This window comes from Mobula birostris, chromosome 11 (assembly GCF_030028105.1).
Source record: "Mobula birostris isolate sMobBir1 chromosome 11, sMobBir1.hap1, whole genome shotgun sequence".
Lineage (NCBI taxonomy): Eukaryota > Metazoa > Chordata > Chondrichthyes > Myliobatiformes > Myliobatidae > Mobula > Mobula birostris.
Window position 1 is genome coordinate 5,042,657 of NC_092380.1, and position 26,895 is coordinate 5,069,551.

The window sequence follows — 26,895 nt, forward strand, 5'->3', positions numbered from 1 at the left end:
AATCTGTGGAATTCATTATCACAGGCAGCTGTGGAGGTCAAGTCGTTGGGTCTATTTAAAGCAGAAGTTGATTGGTTTCTGATTAGTCAGGGTGTCAAAGGTGAGGGGAGAAGGGAAGCGAATGGGGTTGAGAGGGAAAATAAGTCAGCCGTACTGGAATGGAGAAGCAGATTCAATGGGCTGAATGGCCTAATTCTACTCTTAGGTCTTATGGTCTAAATCTGAATAGAATTCAGATTAAAGTTCATGAACCTGAAAGGTTAATTCCTGATTTTCTCTCTCCTCTGATGCTCCCAGTTGCAGCGTTTTCAGTGACCTCCAGCCTTTGCAGGAAGTTGTTCTTGTACAAGAGGTGAACTGAGATGGAACAAGCAGATTGTATGTCTGGGTCACACCCAGTAAGTCTGTGGCCACAAGAGTGTGAAACCATAGCTCTTAATCCTAAATGCAGACTTCCTTAGTAAATTAGAAACAGTGCTTTAATTGGAGTTAGACAGTCTTAGAAAAAATTACATAATTACTACATTTAAATATATTGGCATTTGTTGGTTTGACCAAGAATAGTCAGTATAGATGTGGCCAACAGCTTTTGAGTGGAAAAAGGGTTGTTTTATGCAGAATTGTTGAGGAACATATTGAAGTTTACTCAAATGAGAGGTGACCTTGAAGTATACAACATTCTGACGGGGTTGATGAGGTAGGTGCTGTGGAGATGTTCTACCTTCAGAGAAAACTCACAAGGATGATGCCAGGGATGGAGGACCTGAGTTATAAAGAACGATTGAATAAGTTGGGACTTTATTACTGGGAACTTAGAAAGGAGATTGAGGGGAGGTTTGATAGAGGTATATAAAATTATGAGAGGTGTAGATAGGGTAAATGCACGCAGGCTTTTTTCCACTGAGGTTGGGTGGGACTACAACCAGAGGTCATGGGTTAAGGGTGAAAGGTGAAAAGTTTGAAGGGAACATGAGGGGGAACCTCTTCACTCAGAGGGTGGTGAGAGTGTGGAACGAGCTGACAGCACAAGTGGTGGATGCAGTCTCGATTTCAACGTTTAAGAGAAGTTTGGATAGGTATATGGATGGGAGGGGTCTGGAGGGCTGTGGTCCTGGTGCAGGATGATGGGAGTAGGCAGCTTAAGTGGTTCAGCACAGACTAGATGGGCCAAAGGGCCTGTTTCGGTGCTGTACTTTTCTATGACTATGATTCTTCAGGTGGGTGGAATTTGGAACAGGGGGTGGGATTTCGGTATTTAATGGCGCTGGTAAACAGCAACATCCTGGATTTGGCCAGTGAGGGGTCAGAGTGTCTCAGTGCAGCAAGGCAAAACATGCCATAACAGATTGCCACATTACTTTGATAATCTGACTGATTTCTTCTCCTTAGTGGCTGGACGATTTACTATTCAGTCCCCGCCCGAGAATGAGGCCCCCATTGGTTGGGGACAACCATGGATTTTACATCGTAGCGAAGACATAGTCGGCACGCAAGCTGGGGCAGTATGATATGGAGAGCAAGCTGTTGCCTGTGTAGTAGGCTCCCCCTCCCAAGCAGCTGATGAATCCAAAGGAACGTTAGTAACTGATACAGTTTGGCACCAGTGGCATTGCAGGAGTTGCCAGTCAGTGTTGAACTCAACGTCAGACTGCCTTAGGGACTCCAGCTCCGGATTTTTCCCTCAGGGTTTACTCCCGAAGCCTTCCCAAAGAGTGGATACAGCCGCGAGGCAGTGATGGTTTGAGATCAGAGTTTTCCTTCTCCCAGATAAGCTGCCAACCATGGCTGACAGTCCCCATCCCTCCCCCACCTCCCACTGTCACTAAATTCCAGCAATATTACTTATTTCTGTTTTGTTTATAAGAGCTTTGCTTCACTTTGAAGGGCCTTTGGTGTAATTCCTCCAATTACTTGAGCTCTAAACTTTTTGGGCTTTTCCTGAAGGGAAATTAATCTCGTTGCACTCCATTCTGCCCGGCCATTTACAGTGCCGTGCCGTAGTCTGCCCGTGTCCTGCCTCACTGAAGGTGGGAGACGATAATCTGATTACGTGTCATTTGGACATTGTATCACCTGGAATCAGGGGGCGCTTCCTCAGAAGGTAATAACTCTTGGCTGCTCCTGGAACAGAAATCTATTGGACCTGTGGACACCGAGATAGTGGGAGGATTGTGGAGGAAGTGGGTGACTATTGAAAAGGGTGCGGACTGTCTGGAGACTCTGGAATGGACAAATACCATGTAACGGACTATGGAAGAAAGTGGGACAAACAAATATATAATTCAATCTCAGCAGAGACACTGAAATGGTGGGACATATGGACAGGGGGTCATCTATTGCATCCGGTGCTCCCGGTGCGGCCTCCTCTACGTCGGCGAAACCCGACGCAGATTGGGGGACCGCTTCGTCGAGCACCTCCGCTCCGTCCGCCACAACAGACAGGATCTCCCGGTAGCCACCCACTTCAACTCTGCTTCCCATTCCCATTCAGATATGTCCATACATGGCCTCCTCTACTGCCATGATGAGGCTAAACTCAGGTTGGAGGAGCAACACCTCATACATCATCTAGGTAATCTCCAGCCCCTTGGTATGAACATAGAATTCTCCAACTTCCGGTAATTCCCTCCCCCTCCCTTCCTCTATCCCTGTGTCACTCTGCCCCCTCCCCCAGCTGCCTATCACCTCTCTCATGGTTCCACCTCCTTCTACTACCCATTATGTTTTCCCCTGTTCCTTCTCCACCTTTCCTGCCTATCACCTCCCTGCTTCCCCTCCCCCACCCCTTTATCTTTCCCCTTACTGGTTTTTCACCTGGAACCTACCAGCCTTCTTCCCACCCTCTCCCACCTTCTTTATAGGGCCTCTGCCCCTTCCCTCTACAGTCCTGATGAAGCGTTCTGGCCCAAAACGTCAACTCATTGTTTCCACGGATGCTGCCCAACCTGCTGAGTTCCTGCAGCGTGTTGTGAGTGTTGGACAGAAGCACTGTTTCTTAACTGCAAGGGTGCGTGGCCGCGCAGTGACTGAAATGCTCCTTGTCAAGTGAGCAAAGTCACCGTAGAGACTGTATGAACAGTAGTCTTTTTATTTGATGCACACACTCACAAATAAGCTGACTATCTTTTGGAGGATGAGGAGGGAGGGGGAGGATGGAGTGGGAAGGGAGAGGGGGAGTGGGAGGGTAGAGAGAGAGGAAAAAAAATGGAAAGAACAAACAGCTATTTGCTATATGTGCTAAACCCAAAAAGCACTCTAACAGAGATGAGAAAAAGCTTACAAAATGTGAACGATTTGCTTTGCTGTACTGTATTTCAATATACCCTTCAATTAATACATAAAATCATAAGTATGTCATTTTTCAATTTTCGTTCTAAATATTTACATTACAAAAAAAGACATTTAAGGTGCCACTCAGTTTTCAGACTGTGCAAAAATTTCCTGCTCAGAGCAATGATTGGTCCACACAGCGGTAAAAAAAATTTAAAGAGAAAGTTGGATAGAGACAAAACACGGGACAGACACATAGACAGAAGGAGTCTGATGTAGACAAAGGGGGTTTGATGTAGACAGACCAGTGAGTCATGTATGGACAGTGAGACAGACATTGAAGGGTTGGTGGAAACAGTGTGAGATACAGACAGAGATAATAAAGCAGACAGAGACACCGGGGGTAGTCTGATGCACATGGAGATATATGCAAACACCGAGACAGACACCGATGCACTGGAGTGGATAGTGAACCAGAGGTAGAATGCACAGACGGTGATTTGGAGAGTTTGGATGCAGTTAACTGCGCAGTAATGGTACCCTAATGATTACAAAAAAATTGGAAAAATGATATCGCAGCAACATTTGATGGCTCTGGGCCCGTATTCACTAGAATTTAGAAGAATGAGGGGTGACCTCATTGAAACCTATCAGATGGTGAACAACCTTGATAGAGTGCATGTGGATGGGAGAGTTTAAGACCAGAGGGCATAGACTCAGAATAGAGAGTTGTCCTTTTAGATTAGATTAGATTCAACTTTATTGTCATTGTGCCAAGTACAGATACAAAGCCAATGAAATGGAGATGAGGAGGAATTTCTTTAGCCAGATAGTGGTGAATCTGTGGAATTCATTGCCACAGGCAGTTGAGGAGGTCAAGTCTTTATGTATAGTTAGGGCAGAGGTTGATAGATTCTTGGTTAGTCAGGGCATAAAGGGATACGGGGAGAAGGCAGGAGACTGGGACTGAGAGGACCATTGGATCTGCCAGGATGAAATGGCGGAGCAGATTCAATGTGCCAAATGGCCTAATTCAGCTCCTATATTTTACCGTCTTATAGTATTATTACAGTACAGTGCCAGTAATCAACAGTGGGGGTTTGATTCCCACTGTTGTCGCTAAGGAGTTTGTACGTTCTCCCTTGTATGTGAGGGTTTTGTTTCAGGTGCTCTGGGTCTCATATTCCAAAGATGTACAGGTTAGAGATTGGGTTAGTGAATTGAGGACATGGTATGTTGGTGACACTTGCAGACGGCCCCCAGCACAGTCCACGCTGATTTAATTTGGTGCAAGTGACGCAGTTCACTGTGGGTTTCGACGTGCATGTGAGAAATGGAGCTAATCTAACACTCTGCTGATCTCAGTGCAGTCCCCACAGGGTCAGTGATGCTGGAAGAGAGGGAGAAAATAAACACAAGCACGCTTACAAGCAGGGTGCAACGTGTATCCATGGCAACGCGACTGGATGGAACAGTCCGACAACTCTTAAACAACAACTTGATATTCACTGCTGTCTTTGATGCTTTCATAGAAGTGGCCTGTGTCATTCGGATAGGTATGCTCAATGTTCCATTTCCTTTCAATTATGTCCAGAATGCACTGGTGTAGGAAGGTATACAGAGCCTAGAAAAGCAGGAAATTGAAATGTTACTCACAGTGAGACGAGCCGAGCCATCCCTACTGTAGTTATGAAAAGAAGTAGGCTCCAATTTGCCTACCGGAGCAATTAGTCCACGGCAGATACCATCTCATTGGCTCTTCACTCAACCCTGGAACATCTCGATGCTCTTTATGAAGTACAGCTTGGCATTCAACACCATCATCCCCACGAAACTAATCAAAAGGCTCCAAGACCTTGGCCTCAACACCTCCTTGCACAATTGGATCCTCACATGCAGACCTCGGTCACTTCGGATTGGCAATATCTCCTCTATGATCTTAGCCCCCTGCTCTACTTACTGTACACTTATGACTGTGAGGCTAAGCACAGCTCCAATGCCATATTCAAGTTCCCTTCCTTAGAAGTTTGCGAAGATTTGGCATGATATCTAATACTTTGACAAACCTGTATAGATGTGTGGTGGAGAGTATATTGAGTGGCTGCATTACAGCCTGGTATGGAAACACCGATATCCTTGAATGGAAAATCCTGCAAAAATTAGTGGATACAGCCCAGTCCATCATGGGTAAAGCTCTCCCCACCATTGAGCACATCTACATGGAGTGTTGTCATAGAAAAGCAGCATCCATCATCAGGGACGCCCACCACACTGGTCATGCTCCCTTCTTGCTACTGCCATCAGGAAGAAAGTACAGGAGCCTCAGGACTCACACCAGCGGGTTCAGGAATGGTTATTACCCTTCAGCCATTGGGCTCTTGAACCAAAGAGGATAACTTCACTTGCCCCATCATGGACATGCTCCCACAACCTATGGACTCACCTTCAAAGACTCTTCGTCTCATGGTCTCTATACGTATTGTTTATTTGTTTATTATTATTATTTCTTTAATTTTGCATTTACACAGTCTGTTGTCTTTTGCACATTGGTTGAACGCCCAAGTTGGTGCAGTCTTACATTGATTCTGTTATGGTTATTATTCTATTATGGATTTATTGAGTATACCCACAAGTAAATGAATCTCAGTGTTGTATATGGTGACATATTTGTACTTTGATAATAAATATTTTTACTTTGAACTTTGAATTTTGAACTTTAATGGTTTTCACTGGCATCAGACCTACAGCGGCTTTTCAAAGTTCGAAGTTCAAAAGATCAAAGTAAAATTACTATCAAAGTACATATATGTCTCCATATACAACCCTGAGATTCATTTCCTTGCAGGCATTCACGGGAAAATAAAGAAATAAATCTAGAAGGGCCGAGATGGCCTGTTTCCGTGCTGTGATTGTTAATTGTTTTGTTTGTTAAATACAATACAATCAATGAAAAGTTACATACAAAGATTTGCAGACAACCGATGTGCAAAAGCAGAGACACTGTGGAAATACAAAATAAATAATAAAAAATATGCTCAGTTCTTGTGAAAAATACAAAGCTTTCATTCATTTTTGAGGCATTAATAGTGGCTGAAAAGCAGATGGGGAAAGGTCCTTCTTTGTTTTCTTCTGCACCAATTGTATATGGATTTGGCCGCAGAAGGAAGTGACATGAAGGAAATTTGGTCTTCTGAAGGATGAGTGTGGCTTCTGATCTCAGCCATTCTAGGTGAAGCCGGTTGGGGAGAACAAGTTCACTGGGATCAAAAAGTATGACTCTTGACATTATTGATCATCATTGCCCTCTAGAGAGCAATTAGGAATGGGTACCTCCTCCTTCCCTTTCTCCTGTGGTCCACTCTCCTCTCCCACCAGATTCATTCTTCTCCAGCCCTTTACCTTTTCCACCCACCGGGCTTCACTATCACCTTCTAGCTTGTCTTCCTCCCCTCCCCCCACCTTCTTATTCTGGCACCTTCCCCCTTCCTTTCCAGTCCTGAAACATCGACTGTTTATTCATTTCCATAGAGCTGCCTGACCTGCTGAGTCTCTCCAGCATTTTGTGCTCTACCAATGGGCAATAAAGACGGGTCTTGACAGCGACGCCCACATCCCCCCAAAAAATAAGACAGGTTAAATAAGGAGTAAAATTCCTTCCGCACCACCCCGTCAAACACTCCCAAGGCAGTGATAACACAGGTTAGGTACAAAGTCAAGCTCCCCTAACACCGTCCCATAAAACACTCCCATGGTCTGGAGACCATAGGTCTCCCAACTGAGTAACAAATAAAAGAAACTGTAAATGCTGAAAGAAAAAGAGAAAATGATGGAATTATTCAGCCCATTAAGACAGCATCTGTGGAGAGAGAAATCGAGTTAATGTTCAGGTTGAGACCATGATATACTCATGATATAGTCAGAAAGTATTTTAAAGGTCTCTGTTGACAATCTCATGATACACTCCTAAGGTAGGTTAGATACAGAGTCAATCTCAATCTGAATTGTCCCATCAGCTACTTCCAGGGTAATGTCAGCATGGATTACTCTGTATCAGCTCCCTCTGCATTGGCACACTAGGCATTCCCAGGGTAGGGATAGCAAACATTGCTGGTCCCTAAGGTCCTAGATACCTTAATCCCCACTGCTAAAGTTCAAAGTAAATTTATTAGTAAAGTACATATAAAGATAGCTGTCTGGTGGTGTAGTGGCATCAGCACTGGACTTCGAGGCAAGTGGTCCTGGGTTCGAATTCGGCCAGCTCCTTGCACACTTTCCAACCGTGCTGGATTGAGCATCAGGCTGGCATCTCTGCCTTGGCAAGAATGCTGTTGGATGCACCAAACAAGGCGTGAGAAGGAACTGAACAACGTGTACAGTTCAATTCCGGCGCCGTCTGTAAGGATTCCATATGTCCTCCCTGTCAAATGCGTGGGTTTTCCCTGGGTGTACCGGTTTCCTCCCACAGTCTAAAGACCTACCGGGTAGGTGAATTGGTCATTGTAAATTGTCCCATGATTAGATTAGGGTTAATCAGATTTGTTAGGGATTGCTGGGGCAACATGGCTCAAACAGCCAGAAGGGCCTATCCTGCACTGTGTTGTTGAAAAAATAAATACTACCTTGAGATTCATCTTCTTGTGGGCTTTCACAGTAGATCAGAAAAATACAATAGAAGCAATGAAAAACTACATGCAAACAAAGGCCGATGTGTAAAAGACAAACTGTGCACATTAAAAAAAACACGTTTTGTCCATACGTTCTTCTTGTTTGAACGTGTTATTCATCTAGAGAACATCTATTGGTATATCTACAGTACTTTCACAATCTTAGGAATTACCATCTCAATTAACTATTGAATTACTGTCACAGAAGCCTGAAGGCACACACTCAGCGATTCAGGAACAGTTTCTTCCCCTCTGACATCCGATTTCTAAATAGACATTGAACCCGTGAATACTGACTCACTACTTTTTATTTGTTTCTGTTTTTGCACTACTTATTTTAACTTATTTAATTATATATACTTACTGTAATTCAACTTTTTTCTATATTTACCATGTATTGCATTGTGCTGCTGTTTAGTTAACAAATTTCACGACATATGCTGGTGATATTAAACCTGGTTCAGATTCTGATTCTATAGACAATAAAAACCCACTGACTCCACCACTACTTTATTATTTCCTGTCACTCACCTTATGTACAGACTAGTGTCACTTTCTGGTCGTACAATTAATCTATGTATATAAGCTATCTTATGTATTTATATTTATTGTGCGTGTGTTTTAGTACTATAGTACTTTTGTAGTTTTCTTTGTGCTGCATCGGATCTCGAGTAACAATTACTTCATTCTCCTTTATACTTATGTACAGGAAATGATATTAAACAATCTTGAATCTTGTATCTATGTGCATATCTTTGTGTATAACCTATGGTATGTACTTATATTTATTATTTTTCTCGTGTTCTTCATCTTTTGTGTTTTTGTATGCTACATTGGGTCCAGAGTATCAATAATTTAATTAAACTTGTGCACTGGAAATGATATTAAACAATCTTGAATCTTCAACCTACCAAGTCTGCAGTAATCATCAACCACCTACTTACGGAATCAGAATGAGAATCAGGTTTATTATCACTGGCCTGTGTCGTGGCATTTGTTAAGTTAGCAGCAGCAGTTCATAACATAGAAGAAAAATAATAATAATCAATTATATTGATAAGAGTAAAAATCGTGCAAAAACAGAAATAATATACATTTAAAAAGTGAGGTAGTGTTCACAGGTTCAATGTCCATTTAGGAATCGGATGGCAGAGGGGAAGAAGCTGTTTCTGAATTGCTGAGTGTGTGCTTGAGGCTTCTGTACCTCCTATCTGATGGTAACAGTGAGAAAAGGGCATGCCCTAGGTGCTGGAAGTTCTGAATAATGGACACTGCCTTTCTGAGACACCGCTCCTTGAAGGTGTCTGGGTACTTTGTAGGCTAGTGCCCAAGATGGAGCTGACTACATTTATGACCTTCTTTCAGTCCTGTACATCAATCCCATTATATTCTCCCACATTCTCCTCAAATCTTCTTTAATTCTACCACACACACATGCACACACAAGGGCAATGGGCAATTTATAGCACACCACAACCTGTCTGGGACGCAGCAGGAAACTGGGACTCTTAAAGGAAATCGAAATGGTCAGAGGGCGTATGTGCACACAGGGAACACCAGAGGTTAGGGTTGCGCACAGGCCAGGGGAACTCAGAGGCAGCACGTCTGCAAGTGCACCATTGAACTGTCACTACAGGCGAGTCAAGCTCAAGTCAAGTTTATTGTCATTTATCTATATACATGCATACCATCAAATGAGACAATGTTTCTCCGGACTAGGAGAAACACATGACACACATATAATACACAATAACTTGGGAAAGTAAGGATGACACACGTATAATGTACAATTGTACACATGACACATGTATAATAGTAGTAGTAGTAGTAGTCATACTTTATTGATCCCGGGGGAAATTGGTTTTCGTTACAGTTGCACCATAAATAATAAATAGTAATAGTAATATTACTATTAGTAAATAGTAAATAGTAATACTCATAGAAATAATAAATAGTAATAGAATAGTAGTAGAAAATAGTAATAAATAGTTAAATAGTAATATGTAAATTATGCCAGTAAATTATGAAATAAGTCCAGGACCAGCCTATCAGCTCAGGGTGTCTGACTCTCCAAGGGAGGAGTTGTAAAGTTTGATGGCCACAGGCAGGAATGACTTCCTATGACACTCTGTGCTGCATCTCGGAGGAATGAGTCTCTGGCTGAATGTACTCCTGTGCCCAACCAGTACATTATGTAGTGGATGGGAGACATTGACCAAGATGGCATGCAACTTAGACAGCATTGCCTTTTCAGACACCACCGTGAGAGAGTCCAGTTCCATCCCCACAACATCACTGGCCTTACAGATGAGTTTGTTGATTCTGTTGGTGTCTGCTACCCTCAGCCTGCTGCCCCAGCACACAACAGCAAACATGATAGCACTGGTCACCACGGACTCATAGAACAGGCTCAGCATCGTCCGGCAGATGTTAAAGGACCTCAGTCTCCTCAGGAAATAGAGACTGCTCTGACCCTTCTTGTAGACAGCTTCAGTGTTCTTAGACCAGTCCAGTTTACAGAATAACTTGGGAAAGTAAGGATTAAATCTACAAATAAATTACGCATAGATAAACAAAACAGTGCATAAATTAAATACTGTAGGGTACAGTACAAATTATCTGGTGACACTTCGAATGTGATGCGGCAGGGAGTTCAGAAGCCTAATGGCCTGTGGAAAGAAACTGTTCCCCATCCTGACCATTCTTGTCTTTATGCATTGGAGTCTCCTACCTGTTCGTAGAGAGTCAAAGAGGATGCTGGATAGATGGGTGGGATCCTTGAGAACACTAAGCGCCCTGTGTACACAATGCTCCTGATAAATTTCCCCGAGTCGGGAGACCCCTACGATCCTCTCAGCCATTCTCACAGTCCTTTGTAGGAATTTCTGGCCCGATGCCCTGCTGCTCCCATACCAGATGGAGAGGCAGCTTGTCAGAAAGCTCTCAATGGTGCTCCTGTAAAATTCAGTTAAGATGGGGGTGGGAGGGGAAGGCTGAATTGAGACAATGCTAAACTGAGCTCAGCAAACTCCCACCGATATCACTTAGATAATAGCAAGTGTAATCTCTCCCATGGTGGCTAAATACTTGCCACAGGATAACTTTCCAGTTGTATAGAATAGGGCTATGGGATCTTTGGCATCCACTTGAGAAAACACAAAAGATGGTGTTACTTTCAGACACACAAAATGCTGGAGGAACTCAGCGGGTCAGGCCGCATCGATGGAAGTAAATAAACAGTTGACATGTCGGCTGAGATCCTTCTTCAGGACTGGAAAGTAAAGGGGGGGGAAGACAACAGAATAAAAAAAGATGGGGTGAGGGGAAATAGGCTGGCTGGAAGGTGATAAGTGAAGCCAGGTAGGTGGGAAAGATCAAGGGCTGGAGAAGAAGGAATATGATAGGAGAGGAGAGTGGATAGTAAGAGAAAGGGAAGGAGGTGGTGACCTGGGGGAAGTCATAGGTAGGTGAGAAGAGGTAGAAGGTCAGAGTGGGGAATAGAGGAAGAGGGCAGGGGATGGGAAAAATGTTTACCAGAAGGAGAAATTGATATTCATGCCATCAGGCTGGAGGCTACCCAGACGGAATATAAGGTGTTGCTCCAGAAGGACCGACGTATCAGAATAGGAATGGGAATTAAAAAGTTTGGCCACCAGGGAGTTCCGCTTGTGGCAGATGGAGCAGAGGTGCTTGACGAAACAGTCCCTCAGTTTAAGGTCGGTTTCGCCAATGTAGAGGCAGGACATCGGAAGCACTGGATACAATAGACAACCCCAGCAGATACACAGGTGAAGTGTTGCCTCACCTAGAAGGGCTGTTTAGGGCCCTGAATGGACAGGAGGGAGGAAGTGACTACTTTCTTAGAAGTTTGTGAAGATTCAACATGTCATCTAAAACTTTGACGTACTTCTGTAGACGCACATTGGAGTGTATCCTGACTGATTGCTTTGCAGCCTGGCATGGAAACACCAATGCCGTTGATCGGACAAGCCCACAAAAAGCAGTGGATACAGTTTAGGCCATCACAGGTAGAGCCCTCCCCACCATTGCTGTCACAGGAAAACAGCATCCATCATCAGGGACTTCCACTGTCTAGACCATGTTCTCTTCTTACTGCTGCCATCAGACAGGGTGTGCAGGACCCTTAGGTCCCACACCATCAGGATCAGGAACAATTATTACGTCTCAACCATCAGGCCCCTGAACCAGCGTGGAAAACTTCACTCGTCCCAACACTGAACTGATTCCAGAACCTATGGGCTCACTTTCAAGGACTCTACAACTCATGTTCTCGATATTTATTACTTTCTGATTTATTATTATCATCATATTTCTTTTTCCTTTTTACACAATTTGTTGTCTTTTGCACATTGGTTGTTTGTCAGTGTTTGTGTGCAGTTTTGCATTGCTCCTATTGTGTTTCTTTGAATTTACTGTGAATGCCTGCCAAAAATGAATCTCAGGGTTGTATATGGTGACATATACTATATGTACTTTGGTAATAAACTTACCTTGATGGTTGTTGACTTCAGGAGGACACAGAGTGACAACTCTCCACTGAACATCGACGACTCCTCCATAGAGATCGTTAAGAGCACCAAATTTCTTGGTGTTCATGTGGCGGAGAATCTCACCAGGTCCCTCAACACCAGCTCTATAGCAAAGAAAGCCCAGCAGCGTCTCTACTTTCTGCGAAGGCTGGGAAAATTCCATCTCCCACCCCCCATCCTCACCCCATTGCATTGAGAGCATCCTGAGCATCTGCATCACTGCCTGGTTTGGAAATTGCACCATCTCGGATCGCAAGACCCTGCAGCGGATAGTGAAGTCAGCTGAGAAGATCAGCGGGGTCTCTCTTCCCGGCATTACAGATATTTACACCACACGCTGCATCCGTAAAGCAAACAGCGTTATGAAGGACCCCACGCACCCCTCATACAAACTCTTCTCCCTCCTGCCATCTGGCAAAAGGCACCGAAGCATTCGGGCTCTCACGACCAGACTATGTAACAGTTTCTTCCCCCAACTCATCAGACTCCTCAATACCCAGAGCCTGGACTGACACCAACCTACTGCCCTCTACTGTGTTTGTTTTGTTTTATTGTCTTGTTTATTATTTATTGTAATTCCTGCACTGTTTTGTGCACTTTATGCAGTCCTGGGTAGGTCTGTAGTCTAGTGTAGTTTTTGTGTTGTTTTATGTCATTCGGTGTAGTGTTTTGTATTGTTTCATGTAGCACCATGGTCCTGAAAAATGTTGTTTCGTTTTTACTGTGTACTGTACCAGCGGTTATGGTCGAAATGACAATAAAAAGTGACTGGACTTGACTTGACTTGAATTTCAGCAGTCAGTAGTACACCACGAGAGGCAGCCTCTAGGTTTTCTGCTCAAGTCTCATGAATGGAACCCAAATCGAAAACCTTTAGAGAAGGAGGGTCCCAACCATTTTTATGCCATGGACCAATGCTGTTAAGCAAGGGATCCGTAGACCCCAGGTTGAGAACCTCTGTCTTAGACCTAAACGACAGTCAGTTACTCATCAAGACAATGCCCCTTACTGATATGGAATATGATCATGTGTAGAGACAAAGTCTAGGTAAAGAATTTTCACTCTAATATGGATCCCCAGCACCCAGGCCATGTTCTTTTCTCCCTGCTGCTATCAGGTAGAAGGTACAAGAGCCTCAGGACTCACACCACCAGGTTCAAGAACAGTTACAACCCCACAACCATCAGGCTCTTGAATAAAAGGGGATAACTACACTCATTTCCCCATCCATTGAGGTTCCCACAACCAGTGATCTCACTTTAAGGACTCTTTATCTCATGTTCTCATTATTTATTGCTATTTATTTACATTTGCGCAGTTTGTTGTCTTCTGCACTTTGGATGATCTTTCATTGATCCTGTTATAGTTATTATTCTATAGATTTGCTAAGTATGCCACAGGAAAATGAATCTCGGGATTGTATATGGTGTCATATATGTACTTTGATAACAAAATTTACCTTGAACTTTGAACAAATTTCCAGTGAAAGAACACCATGGATGTGTGGGAGGCCAGAGTATTGTCAGCCACTGTGTTTTGAGAATTGGTCAGATCTTGCCAAGAGGGTGAATATTCCAAGCTGCCCCTTACTGATATGGAATATGATCATGTGTAGATAATTAACTCAGCGTGATAATTAATAATACTGAAGCTGAACCAACAGTAGAAACTTCTCACCTCAGACTGGACCATGGACGACCGATTCATCCTAATTTTACTGATGACCCCATGGACATCAACCACTGCCTCCTTTTCTACCTGTTGCAGGATATAGTCAAGGGCTATGAAAGTGCCAGTCCGTCCTGAACCAGAGCTGAAATGAAACAGGATTATCATCATTTTCAGATTTATATTCTTTTCTTAGTCTCCATGGCAACATGGCCTGCGTTTAAAAATTCTGATTAAATCAGGCATTCTTTAGACAATTTTATTCACCCTCACAATAAATGTCTCCCTTACTCTGTCGGTAATACCTCGCCTCCAGCACCCAGTCTAACTTATATCCCTTCATGCTAATCCACCTCCCTTGTGCAGTCCCACTCCTCTCCTCCAGTGGACCATGCTACTAATTAGCTCTGTCCAGACATTAACCCAGCTCCCTCATATGTCCTTCAGTAATCACTTCCCTCAGCAGTCTGCATCACTGAGGTGTTAATCCAGCCCTCTCAAATGTACTCAGTCACCCCTCTTCCCCAGTGCCTTGCACTGCTGCCTAGTTCGCTCCCATGCTAACTCAGCTTCCTCACACTGTCATAAACACAAGAGATGCTGGAAATCCAGAGCAACACACACAAAATGTGGGAGGAACTCAGCATTTTGACTGTTCTTCTACAAGGCCACGTTGCTAGAATGGAAAGTGTGCAAGGAGCCGGCCAGATTCGAACTCAGGACCATTCGTCTCAAAGTCCAGTGCTGATGCCACTACGCCAGTGGCTGGCAGGGCAGTATCTATGGAGAGGAATAAACAGTTGTTGTTTCGGGTCAAGTCTCTTCATCAGGACTGGAAAGGAAGGGGAAAGAATGCCTAATAAGAAGGTGGAGGAGGGAAAGGAGTACAAGCTAGAAGGTGATAGGTGGAGAAGGAAGGGATGAAAGAAGAAGCTGGGAGGTGATAGGTGGAAAAGGTGAAGGGCTGGAGAGGAATGAATTTGATAAGAGAGGAGAGTGGACCATGGGAAAAAGGGAAGGAAAAGGGGCACCAGGGGGAAATGATAGGCAGGTGAGGAGAAGAGAAGAGGCAAGAGGCCAGAGTGGGAAATTTAAGAAGAGGGAAGGGGAAGGAGGAAACATTTCTGAAAGTTGGAGAAATCAATACTCATGCCATCAGATTGGAGGCTACCCATACAATTATGAATTGGTGCTTCTGCACCCTCAGAGGGGTTCTTATCATGGCAGAAGAGGAGGTCATAGTCCGACATGTTTGAACGGGAATGGAGATTGGAATTGAAATGGTTGGTCACTGGGAAATCCTGCTTTTTTGCAGAATTCTTCAATTCCCCTCTTACCTCTTCTCTTCAGCTGCCTATCACCTCCCCCTGGTGCCCCTCCCCTTGCGGTCACAAGGAGAACATACAAACTGCCCACAGTCAGCGGTGGAATTGGACCTGAGTCACTGGTGCTGTAATAGCATTACACAAACCACTATGCTAGAGCCTTAAAGCATGGAAAGATGCATTTTGGTCAAACTCGCTCGTGCTACCAAGTTGTCTACCTGAGCTGGTTCCATTCTGACTACATTTGACCCTTATCCCTCTAAAACTTTTTCTTTCCATGTACTTGTCCAAGTGATGTCCCTGGTCCTCACCTTTCACCCTACTGGTTTTATCATTGTCAGTTCCACCAACCAGCCACTTCCTTCCCCTTCCTATCCTACCTACGCCTTATATTCTGAGGACATCCCTTTAGAACGGAGAATGAAGAGGAACTCCTTCACCCAGAGGGTTGCGAACCTGTGGAACTCATTAACACAGATGGCTGCGGAAGCCAATTCATTGTGTATATTTAAAGTGGTGATTGGTAGGTTCTTGAGGAGAAGGCAGGAGAATGGGTCTGAGAGGGATAATAAATCAGCCATGATGGAGTGTTGGAGCAGATTCAATGGGCTGAATGGCCTAGTTCTGCTCCCAGCCATTATGTTCTTACAGTTTTACCCAATCTGTTATCTGCTGGGATCCTCTCCTCATGACTCCCTGGCTTTGCTCATCTCTGCAAACCTGGCCCTTCCAGCTCCCTGGCACTTAACCTTTCAACCATAGGAGGTGCAATACTTGTCTCCACACCTCCTCCTTCATCTCTACCCAGAGAACTGAACAGCACTTCCATTCACTCCAGCCCCATCTACTGAATTCAATGCTTTTGTTGTGGCCTCCTGTACATCAGCAAGACCAGGCATAGACAAGACATATACATTGACTGCCCTAAGAAGCATTTGCTCTCTGTCTGGATTAGCCATCCAGAGCTCCTATTTGCAGACAAATTCAACTCCACTTCCCATTCCCACGCCGATTTACAGCTCCTGCCCTTCTCTACTTCTAGGGTGAGATGAAACACAAATCAGAAGTCATATTCTGCCTGTGTAGTCTACAATCCAATGGTATAAGCACTGTGCTTTCCATTCTCCAGTAACGCCCCCTCCCGGCCCCCGTTCCTTTCTCCCTCCTTCTGATCCACCCTGATATGGTATGCTCCCGACCACTCCAGCCTCCAGGGTTTAGGTGCTCCGATTCTCCAGAGTATGGACAGCTGGCATGGCCCCCTTAAACAGACTAGCTTGCTCCGCTAATTGGTGGCCATGTTTTGGTGCCAGGATCTGGATATTTAAAGAACACCTGAACTCAGGTTTGGGGCTCAATTGTCAGTTCAGTCTGTGATTGCATTTAGGATTTCTGTCTTGTTTGGATTCTCATCTAGTCTTGTCAGATTCTCATCTAGCATCCAGTCAAGAACCCTGTTCTCGTCTCAGTCTCAAAAGCGTGTCTGGATTCTAGTCTCAGATTCTCAAGCACTTGGGTCCTTACCATCCTCATCTAGTCACACATCCATGTTCCTTCATGCTCCTTTAGCTAACCCCCTCCCTAAGTGCTAACCCGTTTAGATGGGTGCCAGGCCTTTTTCCATTTGTGTATAAGCCACACAATTAATATAATGGGTCTTTCTCCCCTCTCCCATCTGTTCATGGCATACCTCCTTTACCTAGATCCTCTCTTCAGCTTCTCACCTCACCTCTACAACACCTGCAGTTCCCCCTGTGGCCCAACTCCATCTGACCATCATCCCTTTTCTCACATGTTTCTACTGTGGCCTGCCTGACTGACTCACCCCTTCATAGTCCTGACCCACTATGTCATCCCACCCCTCTGCCTTCACAGATGCTGCCTGACCTGTTGAGTTTTTCAACCTTTTGCTCCTGATTACATCTGGAGTTGAGCAGTTTTGAGCCCCTTATTTAAGAAATGATGTGCTGAGATTGAAGTTCAGAAAATGATTCCAGGATTGAAAGGCTCATCATATGAGGAGTGTTTGGTGGCTCAGGGCCTCTTCTCACAGGAATTCAGAAGAATGAGGGGTGACCTAATTGAAGCATATCAAATGTTGAAAGGCCTTGAAACCCAGTGATGTGGGGAGGATGTTTTCTATGGTAGGGGAGTCTAAGACTAGAGGATACAGCCTCAAAATAGAGGGGCATCCTTTTAGAATGGAGATGAGGAGGAATTTCTTTAGCTAGAGGGTGGCAAATCTGTTGAATTCATTGCCACAGGTGCCTGTGGAGGCTAAGTCATTGGGTATATTTAAAGCAGAGGTTGATAGGTTCTTGATTAGTCACAGCATGAAGGGATATGAGGAGAAGACAGGAGATTGGGGCTGAAGGAGAAAATGGATCAGCCATGGAGCAAGCTCAAAGGGCCAAATAGCCTTATTCTGCTCCTATATCTTATGGTCTTATCTGCAGTTTCTTCTGTCTAACTCCCTTCGTCATTTGGTAACCTCTTCTTCAGAGCTGTGTTGGATTTGACCTCCAATGATGTCAGTGCAGCTCACTGTCACACAGTAACCCCTTTTCCCAATTTCCCTGCATAAGTTCTTGTATCCCTACCACTTCCCTCACACCATGATATAAAGATTAAAGTACCCACTATCACTGCTACTTTGATTATTCAACTAGAACATGCCCATAATTAGTTAACTAGGATACGAAATTAACACTCAGACCCCTTGTGAATACAAGAGTTGTAAGGTGATGTTGCAGCTCTATAAACCCCTGGTTAAACCGCACTTGACATATTGTGTTCGGATCTGGTCCCCTCGTTATAGGATGTGGAAGTTTTAGAGAGGGGGGCAGGAAGATTACAAGGATGCTACCTGGATTAGAGAGCATATCTCATGAGGATAGGTTGGGCGAGCTGGGGCTTTTCTCTCTGGAGTGAAGGAAGTGACTGCACAGAGGTGTACAAGGTGATAAGAGGCATAGGTTGAATGGGTAGCCAGATACATCTTCCCCCAGAGTGGAAATGGTTGAAGCAGGAGGGGGGTGGGCGTAATTTTAAGGTGATTGGAGAAACTTATAGGGGATGTCAGAGGTGAGATTTTTTTTAAACAGAGGGTGGGGAGAGTGTGGGACGCCCTGCCAGAGGTGGCCATAGAGACAGATACATTAGAGACATTTAAGAATCTCTTAGAGAGGGAGATGGATGATATAAATATGGAAGAGCTGGATTGATCTTAGATTAGATTATAAGGTTGGACAACATTGTGGGCTGAATGGCCTGCATTGTGCTGTAGTATTCTATGTTCTATAAATGAAGAGTCAACAGAGCAAAGGCTGGAAGAAAAAGGAGTGTAGCTCATAACAGAGCAGTAGTGAGACTCTTGATGGGCCTTTTAAGACATACCCTTAACTGAGAATTGAAGTCCGTAAAGACTGAACAAAGGAGATGTTTACCTACAATGTACGACAGGAATTCCTCCCTGACCTTTGTTGAGGTAATTCCGGATCATCCCGTGGAACTGCAGCAGGTTCTCTGTGGTCTTAGGAATACTCTGGTTTGACCAGCAAGTGAATTGGAACTGGGTGACTCTACGTGACTCTGAGGATCCAGCCTAAGCGAAGAAGGCAAAGCATCAGTCACAGACTCAGAATCACAGTCAGGCTCATTGTCACTGTGGTAGATGACTTGAAGCTCATCACTCTGCGACAGCAGTGCAGCATGAAAGCAAACAAGAAACTTGAAATTTAAAAAAATAATGTGGAATAATGAGGGTTCATGAGCCCATCAGGAACCTGATGGTGGAAGGGAAGAAGCTGTACCAGAATTATTGAGTGTGTTTCTTCATGCTCCTGTACTTCCTCCCAGATGGTATTAACAGGAAGAGGGCATATCCTGGATAGTGAGGGTCTTTAATCATAGAATCATAGAAATCTACAGCACATTACAGGCCTTTCAGCCCACAATATTGTGCCGACCATGTAACCTACTATAGAAACTGCCTAAAATTACCTAACTGCTTAGCCCTCTATTTTTCTAAGCTCCATGTACCTACCTAGGAGACTCTTAAAAGACCCTGTTGTATCCACCTCTACCACTGTTGCTGGCAGTGCATTCCATGCACCCACCGCTCTAACATCCCCCTTGTTCCTACCTCCAAGCACCTAAAACTATGACCTCTCGTGTTAACCATTTCAGCCCTGGGAAAAAGCATCTGGCTATCCACGTGATCAAAATGCCTCTTATCATCTTATACGCCTCTGTCAGGTCACCACTCATCCTCCGTCACTTCAAGGAGAAAAGGCAAAGTTCACTCAGCCTATTCTCATAAGGCATGCTCCCCAATCCAGGCAACATCCTTGTAAATCTCTGTGCTCTCTCTATAGTATCTACATCCTTCCTGTAGTAATGATGGATGGTGCCTTCTTGAGGCAGCCTCTCTTGAAGATGGCCTCGATGAAGGGGAGGGTTGTGCCCTGATGGAACTGGCTGAATCTACAACACGCTACAGCCTCTTGTGATGCTGTGCACTGGGGCTTCCATACCAGACAGTAAGAATGATCTCCACCGTACGTCTATAGAAATTTGCACGAGTCTTTGTCAACAAACCCTAAGGAAGTTGAGCTGCTTGCATGCTCTCCTTGTGATATCTTCAATGTGTTTGGTCCAGGAGAGAGCCTCAGAGATGTTGACACCCAGGAACTTAAAGCTGTGCACACTTTCCTCTGCTGACCCCTCAATGACAACTACTGTGTGCTCTCCTGACTTCCACTTGCTGAAGTCCACAGTCTTGCTGATACTGAGTGGGAGGTTGTTGTGGTGACACCTGTCATCCAGCTGATCTATCCCACTGCTGTATGCCTCCTCATCACCACCTGAGATTTTACCAACAGCAGTGGTGTTATCTGCATCTTTATCAACAGAGAAGGGGCTCGTGGTGTCCATTCTGGGGCAGATCACTGCCCTTTGGTCCCCTGTGGCTCCAAGTAGCTGCTGACACCCTGGTACACCGCTTCAACAGGTGGGCTAAACTGGGTGAGGGTGGCCGGCAGGCCTTATACCCTGGTAAGAAAGGGACATGCCTGACCTAGCATGAACACTCAGCTCTAGAGGACTGGGCAGATGAGAGTAACACTGAGATTCAGCAGCCAGGAAGCTGGTTTTGCAATGCTCCATGGAGAGCGAAGGGCATGACAAGGCACAGGAGAAGTCATAGTCATCCACTGCAACCACAGAAGACTCCAGTTTGTGATGACCGATCGTACCACAGGACCCAGACGCCTGCAGTTCAGAACTGCGCCAGTGCAGTGGCTTTTCCGCTTCAAAAACTCCTGCACCGGTTTCAAAAAACTGTCATTGTCGGGTACAGTGGACAACCAATCACCACAAGTGGGAAGTAAAATGCAGGAAAAATAAAACAGGCAACAACCAACTAAGGAACTAAATATCTGGCGAAAGAGAAAAACAAGAAAGTCTGCAGATGCTGGAAATCGAAAGTACCACACACAAAATGCTGGAGGGAGGCAGCAGGCCAGGCAGCATTGTATGGAAATGAATAAACAGTCGACGTCTCAGGCCAAGATTCTTCGTCAGGACTGGAAAGGAAGGGGAGAAGTCAGAGTAAGAAGGTGGGGGGAGGGGACGAAGAAGTACAAGATGGAAGGTGATAGGTGAAACTAGGAAAGGGGGAGGGGGTGAAGTAAAGAGCTGGGAAGTTGATTGGTGAAAGAGATAAAGGGCTGGAGAAGGGGGAATCTGATAGGAGAGGACAGACCATGGAAGAAAAGGAAGGGGGAGCATTAGAGGGACGTGATGGACAGGTTGTATTTTACTAATCAACTTCAGGATTTCAGGATGTATATTGTATACATTTCTCTGGCATTAAATTGAACCTTTGAACCCAGCTCCTTCAACCCCTCCCCCTGCTTCACCTCTCACCTGCCACTTTGTATTTCTTCCTCCCCTGCCCCCACCTTATTCTGACTCCTTCCCCCTTCCTTTCCAGTCCTGATAAAAGGTCTCATTGTGAAACGTCAATTGTTTACTCTTTTCCACAAGTGCTGCCTGACCTGCTGAGTTCCTCCAGAATTTTGTGTGTTGCTCTGGATTTCCAGCATCTGCAGATTTTCTCCTGTTTGTGATAATGACCAGCTAATTTGCTTAAGCAATGTTGGCTATGGACTTTTAGCCAAATCATTCAAGAAAGGCATCATCAGATGTGGGCAGTGAGAGCTTTGGAACAATTGATGGATAATTGATGGCAGATAGAAGGAGTGCTGGGATAAATTCAAAACAGATCCATAGAAATCATATTGCAGTGTGTAAATGAGAAGTAATTGAAACAAGCTCCTTGAGGAAATGATTCATGTATATACAAATCAGAATCAGAAAAATAAGGCACAACAGCAGCTAGGCTTCATTAGGAATTTAAGGAGATTTGGTATGTCACCAAAGACACTCACAAATTTTTACAGATGTACCATAGAAAGCATTCTAACTGACTGTATCACTGTCTGGTATAGGGGAGGGGGGCATTGCATAGGATCGAAATAAGCTACAGAGTTGTAAACTTAGTCAGCTCCACCATGGGCGCTAGCCTCTGTAGTATCCAGGACAGTTCAAGTAGTGATGCATCAAAAAGGCAGCATCCAACATTAAGGACCCCCATCACAGGTCAAGCCTTGTTCTTATTGCTACCATCAGGAAGGAGGTACAGGAGCCTGAAGACATACACTCAAAAATTCAGTAACAGCTTCTTCCTCTCTGCTATCCAATTTCTGAATGGACATTGAACTCATGAACACTACCTCACTATTTTTATTTCTATTTTTGCACTACTTAATTAATTTAACTATTATATATTTACTTTAATTCACAGTTCTTTTCCTCTATTATTGTGTATTGCATTGCTCCCCCCTTCCTTTTCTTCTATGGTCTGTCCTCTCCTATCAGATTCCCCCTTCTCCAGCCCTTTATCTCTTTCACCAATCAACCTTCCAGCTCTTTACTTCATTCCCTCCCTCTTTCCTGGTTTCACCTATCACCTGCCATCTTGTACTTCTTCCTCCCCTCCCCCCAGTTTCTTACTCTGACTTCTTCTCTTCCTTTCCTGTCCTGATGAAGAATCTTGGCCTGAAACGTCAACTGTTTATTCATTTCCATAGATGATGCCTGGCCTGCTGAGTTCCTCCAGGATATATATATATATATATATATATATATATATATAAATGTAATTCACGTTTTCTTTTATTATGCATCTCATTGTATTGCTGCCGCAAAGACAGCAAATTTAACATATACCAGTGATGTTAAACCTGATACTGATTCTGATCCTACTTAGAATCAGGTTTAATATCATCAGCACATGTCATTGAATTTGATGCTTTGTGGCAACAGTACAATGCAATTCATAATAGAAAAAACTATAAAATTGTAACTGTAAGTTACAAAGAGAGAGGGAAAATACTGAGGAAATATTCATGGGTTCAATGTTCTTAATTTCCTCTCTGTTTGAGTACAGAGAGGAAATTAAGAACCTGGTGGCATGGTGCGAAGAAAATAACCTATCCCTCAACGTCAGCAAGATGAAGGAATAAGTTGTTGACCTCAGAAGGAGTAGCGGACCGCACGACCCAATTTACATCGGTGGTGCGCAAGTGGAACAGGTCAAAAGCTTTAAGTTCCTTGGAGTCAATATCACAAATGACTTGACTTGGTCCAACCAAGCAGAGTCCACTGCCAAGAATGCCCACCATCGCCTTTACTTACTGAGAAAACTAAAGGAATTTGGCCTGTCCCCTAAGACCTTCACTAATTTTTATAGATGCACCGTAGAAAGCATTCTTCTAGGGTGCATCACAACCTGGTATGGAAGTTGTCCTGTACAAGACCAAAAGAAGCTGCAGAAGATCGTGAACACGGCGCAGCACATCGCACAAACCAACCTTCCGTCCGTGGACTCACTTTACACCGCACGCTGTCGGAGCAGTGCTGCCAGGATAATCAAGGACACGACCCACTCAGCCAACACACCTTTCATCCCTCCTCCCTCTGGGAGAAGGCTCAGGAGCTTGAAGACTCGTACGGCCAGATTTGGAAACAACTTCTTTCCAACTGTGATAAGACTGCTGAACGGATCCTGACCCGGATCTGGGCCGTACCCTCCAAATATCCGGACCTGTCTCTCAGTTTTTTTACACTACCTTAGTTTCCATTTTTCTATTTTTCATGTATGATTTATAATTTAAATTTTTAATATTTACTAATTTTTACTATTTTCAATATTTTTAATATTTAATATTTGTAATCCAGGGAGCGGGAAGCGCAGAATCAAATATCACTGTGATGATTGTATGTTCTAGTATCAATTGTTTGGCGACAATAATGTATAAAGTATTCAGAAATCTGATGGCGGAGGGGAAGAAGCTGTTCCTGAATCATAGAGTGTATGTCTTCAGGCTCCTGCATCTCCTCCATGATGGTAGATATCTGAACAATTTGAGACAAATGTATAATGTTTGGGAGAATCTTGGTTAGTTTTCCTGTGGTTACATCTGGGTTATTTTCAATTGAATGATAGTTGTGATCATATGACTATCTGGATGATAATGTGGTTAACTGGATCAGCAAATCTGTGGATGACACCAAGTCTGAGGCTGTACTGACAGCGAGGAAGGCTATCATGGCTTGCAGCGGGATATGGACCGGCAGGCAAAAAGGCTGAAAAATGCAGACAGAATTTAATGCAGACATGTGGGAGATGCTGCACTTCAGTAGGACCAACCAGGGTAGGCCTTACACAGCGAGCGGTGGGGCACTGAGGAGTGTGGTAGAACAAAGGGATCTGGGAATACGGGCCCATAATTAATTGAAAGTGGTGTCTGAGGTAGTTAGGGTCATAGAGAAAGAATTTGGCACATTGGTCTTCAACTTAAAGAGGGGTAACTTTGAAGGTATGAGATGTGAATTAGCTAAGATAGACTGGCAAATGACACTTAAAGGATTGACGGTGGATATGCAATGGCAAGCATTTAAAGGTTGCATGGATGAACTACAACAATTGTTCATCCCAGTTTGGCAAAAGAATAAATCAAGGAAGGTAGTGCACCCGTGGCTGACAAGAGAAATTAGGGATAGTATCAATTCCAAAGAAGAAGCATACAAACTAGCCAGAGAAAGTGGCTCACCTGAGGACTGGGAGAAATTCAGAGTTCAGCAGAGGAGGACAAAGGGCTTAATTAGGAAGGGGAAAAAAGATTATGAGAGAAAACTGGCAGGGAACATAAAAACGGACTGTAAAAGCTTTTATAGATATGTAAAAAGGAAAAGACTGGTAAAGACAAATGTAGGTCCCCTGCAGACAGAAACAGGTGAATTGATCATGGGGAGCAAGGACATGGCAGACCAATTGAATAATTACTTTGGTTCTGTCTTCACTAAGGAGGACATAAATAATCTTCCAGAAATAGTAGGGGACAGAGGGTCCAGTGAGATGGAGGAACTGAGCGAAATACATGTTAGTAGGGAAGTGGTGTTAGGTAAATTGAAGGGATTGAAGGCAGATAAATCCCCAGGGCCAGATGGTCTGCATCCCAGAGTGCTTAAGGAAGTAGCCCAAGAAATAGTCGATGCATTAGTGATAATTTTTCAAAACTCGTTAGATTCTGGACTAGTTCCTGAGGATTGGAGGGTGGCTAATGTAACTCCACTTTTTAAAAAAAGAGGGAGAGAGAAACCGGGGAATTATAGACCGGTTAGCCTAACGTCGGTGGTGGGGAAACTGCTGGAGTCAGTTATCAAGGATGTGATAACAGCACATTTGGAAAGCGGTGAAATGATCAGACAAAGTCAGCATGGATTTATGAAAGGAAAATCATGTCTGACGAATCTCATAGAATTTTTTGAGGATGTAACTAGTGGAGTGGATAGGGGAGAACCAGTGGATGTGGTATATTTGGATTTTCAGAAGGCTTTTGACAAGGTCCCACACAGGAGATTAGTGTGCAAACTTAAAGCACACGGTATTGGGGGTAAGGTATTGGTGTGGGTGGAGAGTTGGTTAGCAGACAGGAAGCAAAGAGTGGGAATAAACGGGACCTTTTCAGAATGGCAGGCGGTGACTAGTGGGGTACCGCAAGGCTCAGTGCTGGGACCCCAGTTGTTTACAATATATATTAATGACTTGGATGAGGGAATTAAATGCAGCATCTCCAAGTTTGCAGATGACACGAAGCTGGGTGGCAGTGTTAGCTGTGAGGAGAATGCTAAGAGGATGCAGGGTGACTTGGATAGGTTGGGTGAGTGGGCAAATTCATGGCAGATGCAATTTAATGTGGGTAAATGTGAAGTTAGCCACTTTGGTGGCAAAAATAGGAAAACAGATTATTATCTGAATGGTGGCCGATTAGGAAAAGGGGAGGTGCAACGAGACCTGGGTGTCATTATACACCAGTCATTGAAAGTGGGCATACAGGTACAGCAGGCGGTGAAAAAGGCGAATGGTATGCTGGCATTTATAGCGAGAGGATTCGAGTACAGGAGCAGGGAGGTACTACTGCAGTTGTACAAGGCCTTGGTGAGACCACACCTGGAGTATTGTGTGCAGTTTTGGTCCCCTAATCTGAGGAAAGACATCCTTGCCATAGAGGGAGTACAAAGAAGGTTCACCAGATTGATTCCTGGGATGGCAGGACTTTCATATGAAGAAAGACTGGATGAACTGGGCTTGTACTCGTTGGAATTTAGAAGATTGAGGGGGGATCTGATTGAAACGTATAAGATCCTAAAGGGATTGGACAGGCTAGATGCAGGAAGATTGTTCCTGATGTTGGGGAAGTCCAGAACGAGGGGCCACAGTTTGAGGATAGAGGGGAAGCCTTTTAGGACCAAGATTAGGAAAAACTTCTTCACACAGAGAGTGGTGAATCTGTGGAATTCTCTGCCACAGGAAGCAGTTGAGGCCAGTTCATTGGCTATATTTAAGAGGGAGTTAGATATGGCCCTTGTGGCTACGGGGGTCAGGGGGTATGGAGGGAAGGCTGGGGCGGTGTTCTGAGTTGGATGATCAACCATGATCATAATAAATGGCGGTGCAGGCTCGAAGGGCCAAATGGCCTACTCCTGCACCTATTTTCTATGTTTCTATGTTTCTATAAATCAAAGTATTGAGCACTGGATGTTATGTTGAAGTTGTATAGACATTGGTGAGGTCTAATTTGGGGTAATGTGTGCAGTTTTGGTTGGTTACCTACCCTCAGGAAAGATGTAAATAATGTTCAAAGAGAATAGAGGAAATTTACAAAGATGTTGCTCTGTCTGGAGGACCTGAGCTATAAGGAAAGATCGAATAGGTTAGGACTTTATTCTTTGGAACATAGAAGATGGAGATGAGATTTGATAGAGGTATCCAAAATTATGACGGGTATA

General features: G+C 44.2%; 1 protein-coding gene across 1 annotated transcript in view; it reads right to left on the bottom strand.

Annotated features, from left to right (window-relative positions):
* Positions 1-3,134: 3,134 nt before the first annotated feature.
* LOC140205388 (receptor-type tyrosine-protein phosphatase H-like) overlaps positions 3,135-26,895 on the bottom strand; it is an 87,259-nt gene continuing 63,498 nt past the window's right edge. Inside the window, exons 14-16 of the mRNA XM_072272979.1 lie at positions 18,924-19,081; positions 14,162-14,297; positions 3,135-4,894 (exon numbers count right to left, since the gene is read on the bottom strand). Coding sequence (XP_072129080.1) covers positions 4,757-4,894; positions 14,162-14,297; positions 18,924-19,081 — 432 coding nt within the window. The 3' untranslated portion in view covers positions 3,135-4,756. The remainder of the gene's footprint in view (positions 4,895-14,161; positions 14,298-18,923; positions 19,082-26,895) is intronic.